Source organism: Otolemur garnettii, unplaced genomic scaffold (genome assembly GCF_000181295.1).
Source record: "Otolemur garnettii isolate 467f Iridium unplaced genomic scaffold, OtoGar3 scaffold00057, whole genome shotgun sequence".
Taxonomy (NCBI): domain Eukaryota; kingdom Metazoa; phylum Chordata; class Mammalia; order Primates; family Galagidae; genus Otolemur; species Otolemur garnettii.
The window spans coordinates 1194112-1200111 of record NW_003852452.1 but is presented as its reverse complement, the minus strand read 5'-3'; the positions used below and the strand labels follow the sequence as shown (position 1 = coordinate 1200111).

General features: G+C 39.8%; 1 protein-coding gene across 1 annotated transcript in view; it reads right to left on the bottom strand.

Annotated features, from left to right (window-relative positions):
• The window catches only part of PDE3A (phosphodiesterase 3A), a 304450-nt gene that overhangs the window by 18947 nt on the left and 279503 nt on the right, over positions 1-6000 (bottom strand). The window contains exons 7-8 of the mRNA XM_003792494.2: positions 5735-5889; positions 3566-3703 (exon numbers count right to left, since the gene is read on the bottom strand). Of these exons, the coding sequence (XP_003792542.1) occupies positions 3566-3703; positions 5735-5889 (293 nt within the window). The remainder of the gene's footprint in view (positions 1-3565; positions 3704-5734; positions 5890-6000) is intronic.

Here is a 6000-nt window from a genome sequence, read left to right as displayed (position 1 = left end):
GCAAGGAAAGAGTCGGGGAAAAGGAACTGAAGTACGTTTGGTCCCAGATACTCAAGAGACAGCAGGAAGCCCAGTGTGGCTGAAACAGAGAGCAAAGGACAGGAGTGAGACTTTAGAGAGGGTGGTGATCCCAGGGTGGAACTGGGGCACAGTCTTGGAGATTGAGAGCCAGAGCCCCCAGTATAAGGACTTGTGAGGGAGGTAAGGAGCCACTGAAGAGACTGCTGAAGGGCACTAACTTTGACTTAGTTTTGAAAGGAGCATCTTGGCTGCACATTGAGAAATAAATTGTATAATACATTCACCTCAACTTGTAGGCACTTTCTTCACTCTAAGTCTAAATGACAAATTTATTTATTCATGTTCCCGTTTTCCATGCCTGCCTCCTCTCTTTGAAAATGCAACAGAAAGTAAATCTTGTGGTTTCTGTCATATTATATTTCAAGCTGTTTCAACTTTTATTGAAGTGTGTGTGCTACTTCAGTAATAACAGCTCAGCAGCTGCTGTGCAGACACACACAGCATTAAATAAGGGGTCTAGTCTAAGTAGTTTACACGCATACAAATTATAATTAATTTTAATCTTACATATGAAAAAGTTTACATATTATAATTAATCCTCACAGCACTTTCTGAGATAGGTACTGGTATTGTTGATTACTAATATTTGAAAGCTGAAGAAACCAAAGCACAGAGAGGTTGAATCACTTGTCCAAGATCACACAGATGATGTGTGTGTGTGTGAGTGAGAGTGAGGAGAGAGAGAGAGAGAGAGAGAGAGCGCCAGAATTCCAACCAAGTATTTTGCTTCAGATTTTATACTTGGCTTCAAATTTATACTACCGTTATTTAAAAACCAATATTGTTAGGATTGCAAATAAGTTTCCGATGATTCTCTTAAAACATTTCAAAGATGAATCGAAAAATTAAGACAAAAGGATATCTTAGAGAATGATTTTTAAAACAGGAGAATTTTCACCAAGAAGCCATTAAAATCAACCCTCAGTAATGTTACACCTTGCAAATACAAGACGTAAGTAAACAAAAGACCTCGTGAACCAGGTGAATACTGGTAACTGCAGAGAGCAAACACTATTTCAAAATCTGAAGGGTGTCATTGAACTACATGTAATAATCATCAAAAGGCAGGCTGCACACTGAGACTGAAAAGTTATTTCCACTGCCCATATGTCTCTTTTAAAAATCTTTTGAACTGAGATCTTTTGCTGGTTAGTCTCAGCCAAAAGGTGATTTCTTGGAATGTTCATGTTAATTCATTTCAGCTGCTCTAAAGTCTTACTAGGCCAAAAAATAAAAAATAAAAAAAAGCCTTTTCCATAAGCAAAATTTCATAATTTTTATACTTGTAAACTCAAATCAAAGGAAAACATTGTTCAAGTTGTACTCAACAAGGTGTATCAACTACTGGACATGTCCTCGAAGTTCAATTTTTGGTGAACTGGGGAAGTTAAAGAGTGACTAACAAGGACCATGCAGTAATGCATTTATTTTTGAACGATGACTAGAACAAAAAAGACATGATTGAATTTTGTGGTGATCTGATTGTTAATTATCCCTAATCTTTACAGCGTTTGCTGGTATCCAGAACTCTGGCAAAACATTTTGTCAATGCTGATCAAGTTCCATCCTTCCTGGCCCTAGTTACAGAACTTCAAGGGAGGCTAGACGCCTGCCATGACATGGTGGGGACCGTCACTGGAGCTGTAAAGCCAGCTGCTCTCATAACGACTTTTCTGCTTTGTCAGACTTCCCATTTGGAGAGCTTGAAGATATAAGTCAAGGTGCTTTACGGCAATTGATCTGAGAAGCAGTTGGATAGAGTAAGAAGCCTGGCTTTTGATAGGGATCAATAGACACTTGAAGCCTCGGTCTAACATTTACCGTATGATTTCAGAGAGGAACAGTATATCCCCTTTTAAGCCTTAGTTTCTTCCTCTGTAAAATAGGGGCAACACCTGCACCCAAGTTACTCCGAAGATTAAAGAGTTTTTGAGAGTTTGTGAAATACACATCAAACAGGAAGTGAGGAGACTTATTTTCTCCATAGCAGGCAACATATTCTCCAGTAAAAGAAAGGAAACCCTTTCTGGCCCACTGACACATCCCGTGACACCATTCCAGGCCGGTTTCTAGGAAAGATCACTCCTTGAAACTCACAGTCTTCCCAGGGTTTTGGAGAGAGGGATACAGAACCTCCCAGGAGGAGCCCGGAGGTATGAGGTCAGGTAGATGGGACAGAATGGCTGCCCTTGCACCTGTCCTCACGATCAGCACTGGGAGTAAGGACGGGGAACGCCCTGAGTAAAGGACAAGGGCTGCCAGTACCTTCCTCAACATATTCACTCAGCTCTGCCAGGTGGAGTGTAGCAGAGGCCTCAATCACGAACTACATAGTCTCCGTGTGCATTTTCATGTTCCATCGATAATGCTGGTAAACTTCCCGACTAGACCAGTTGTCTGCATTTACAAACCTGAACACTAAGGAAAGGCCCACAGATCTTCTCCCTTCAAACCTTCACAGATCAGGATCCTCACCTCAAACTTCCACACACAGACACCAGTGAGTGGTCTGAAGAAAGCTCATCTCTGATCACAGAGTCTAAATCGGTATTTCAGTGATTTTCTCTTCTAGGGTTTCACAGAGAGAAGTGCTAGTGGGCTCAGTCAATAAGGGTTGGATTCTGAATTTTCACCTCAGTCTTATAATAATTAGTTTGGCAGTGATAGCCATTTAAATCTAAAAGAGCTCCCTTAAAACATTTTAAAATAAGCTGATTGATATTACTGTACCATCCTTTTCAATTAAAAGTGTATATTTTCATAGGTGTTTGATAATACAGCAAATCCATCATTTTGTTTTTTTTTTTTTTTTGAAACAAACATGTACAAAGCCTTTGATTTCTGTATTTTCTTTCCTCCTCAGCTAAACAAACATTTCTTTTATTTTGGAAGCCTTGAAGATAGTCTAGCCTAAAGAAAATAATACTAACAGGCTGGTGTTATCTAGCAACACAGTTCACATCCTATATTTCTTATAATTATAAAGGTGGTTTTGGTTTTTGATTTTCAGATACAGAAACCTCTATTTGGTGTGTCTCTCACCAAGCAGATTCTGCACAATATCTTGATTTTGGTAAGACCTACCCACTTCAATATTAAAAACATTTTAAAAGTCATTGGAAATAGTTATAGCCAATAAATTGCCTTTTACAAATAGACACATTTCCTCTTCTGGGGGGCTTGATTTTTTTTTTGTTAATTCTATGAATTTTAGATCATTTATTCCTCTTGCTTATTTATCCCTGATTCCTCCTACTTTGTTTAAAAAATATACAGTATTTTAATTGCATAGTACGGGATTCCACTCAGCTGAAGTTCCAGTTTCTTTTGTTAACCCACCAGAGGATCTAGAGAATGTTGTCTACTAAAATTCCCTTTCTCTGCCCAACACCTATCCACACATGTCAAGAATGTACGGCGTTTTAAGCAACTGAAGAATCTTTTCTTGTACATTTAAAACCATGTGTATGAATGAATTTCTTACCTGACTGAGAATACGGCCACATTTCTTCCCTATGCTTTCTACTAAATCAAAAATTGGAAAATTCCACGTATTTAACTGCTCCATAATTGAGTCCAGATTATCCATGACAAGAGGTTCAGGAGCCAGAATCGGTTTGTCCTGTAATGAAGATTAAGGTATTTTAAGGACAGGTCGTTTTTCCGCAAAGCAATTTGGGCTTTGATAAGTTTTAATTGAACAAGTGCAGTAACCATAAACACATGACTTGAACCCCCAGGGTCAAAGCGTCATCTTTAAAAAAAAAAAAAATCCAGATGAACGAGACATTAACCCTGAAGTAAGGAGGAAGTAGCAAATGCTGCACCAGACTATGGGTTTTGCATTTTTAGATCCTCGTGTCTCTCTGGTTCACGAATACTGCAGCAAAACCAGAGATGTCTTTCATAAAGTAACATAACTGCTTTGGGTTTACAGTAGGGTTCTGAAAGATTGAAGGACTTCAAAAAACTCTAGAATGAAAGGTAAAGTTATCTGTGCACATTGTTACATAATTTTTTTAAATGAGGGTTCCTGGCTTACATATAACTCTTTTTTTTTTTTTTTTGAGACAGAGCCTCAAGCTGTCCCCCTGGGTAGAGTGCCGTGGCATTACAGCTCACAGCAACCTCCAACTCCTGGGCTCAAGCGAGTCTCCTGCCTCCGCCTCCCAAGTAGCTGGGACCACAGGCGCCCGCCACAACGCCCGGCTATTTTTTGGTTGCAGCCGTCATTGTTGTTTGGCGGGTCCGGGCTGGGGATTCGAACCTGCCACCTTAGGTGTACGTGGCTGGCGCCTTAGCCATATAACTCTTAAGAGACATCCCTAAGTGGAGAGGGGCACTTAAATCACTCCTCTTCTAATTGATTGAATTTACATTGTTGCATCAAAAACAGCATTAATTTTATGGAATGACAACCACCACGTTTTTTCTGAGATTTTAATTTAGCTCAGTGCGATTTTCCTGAGACACAATCACCATGTAAATGTAAAAACTTTTTAGAAGTCCCCCGTGAGGATATTTTTTGGAGTAAATTTCCAAAAGAAATAGACACTTCTAACTTCTATCAAGTTAGAAGAAAACACAAATTATTTTACGCGAAAATCTATGTGATTTAAAAGTACAGATGATAAATACAGTATAAGAAGAAGGATAAAAACAGAAATCGACAATCCTGTGACAGTCAACTGTGTGCATTTTCTACCGTTCACCACCTCCCCCACATTAACCTGACTCAGACACAGGCTTCCATCTTCTTTAACAGGATCTCATTAAACACAAAATAAGTCATAAGGATATTTTAATGGTGAGGGAAAGGGGGTCCTATGCGTTATATCCATACAACACTACTGCATTTGTAGCCTCTAAATCTATTTTAAAAATCTTTAAAAAAAAAAGATATTTCGGGCGGTGCCTGTGGCTCAGTGAGTAGGGCACTGGCCCCATATACCGAGGGTGGTGGGTTCAAACCCGGCCCCGGCCAAACTGCAACAAAAAATAGCCAGGCATGTGGCAGGCACCTGTAGTCTCAGCTACTCGGGAGGCTGAGGCAAGAGAGTCGCCTAAGCCCAAGAGCCGGAGGTTGCTGTGAGCTGTGACACCACAGTACTCTACTGAGGGTGACAGAGTGAGATTCTGTCTCTAAAAAAAAAAAAGATATTTCAGTGGGTAGCAAGTGTCATGAAAAACCTGGTTTAATGCAACAGGAAAATGAATACTGGCTCACTTTCTAAGTCAAAGATGTGCTAGAGAAAAACCAGCAGATTCCCTGAGACAACTATCTCCAGTTCCCCTCCCTCCCACACTCCCTTCTCCCCTTCTTTTTCTTTCATCTTTCTGTTCTTTCCTTTATAAAATAATGAATGAAATGATTCATTTTTCCTAGGCATATTTATACTTTTTAATTGGGTTAATAAATATTTATAATCATTTGTGAAGACAAAAAAAGTTATGCTTTTAACCAACAGAGAACGACTGTTAAGAAATCATGAAGGCTTGGACAGAGGAAAGCTATACAGGTGCATGTGAGTGTGACTCCAAGTCTTGTGCGATCTGAGGGTGGTAAATTTGTAAACTGACTCTGGGATCTATTTCTAAGGCAGACTCTGTAGTAAACGTTGATTTCTCAAGTAAACAAATGAGGTGAGCCTACCAGGAACATCATGGGCTCAGGCGCGTAAGGGCTGCAAGCTGACGCTTTCCTCAGGGGCTCCCTGGGACACTCAGCCTCATCTTCATTCTGTACAATGTCACTGCTGTCACTGTTGTTATTGGTTTCATAATCAGAGGTAACTTGAATAGTGTCATCTGCAAATGAAAGAGAACCGCTTCTTAGGAAATCTGCACTGGGAAAAAGGGGTTCACAGTTAAGCAAATTTTCCTAAAACACATATGATAAAGTAGAGTGTTTAGGGAAGT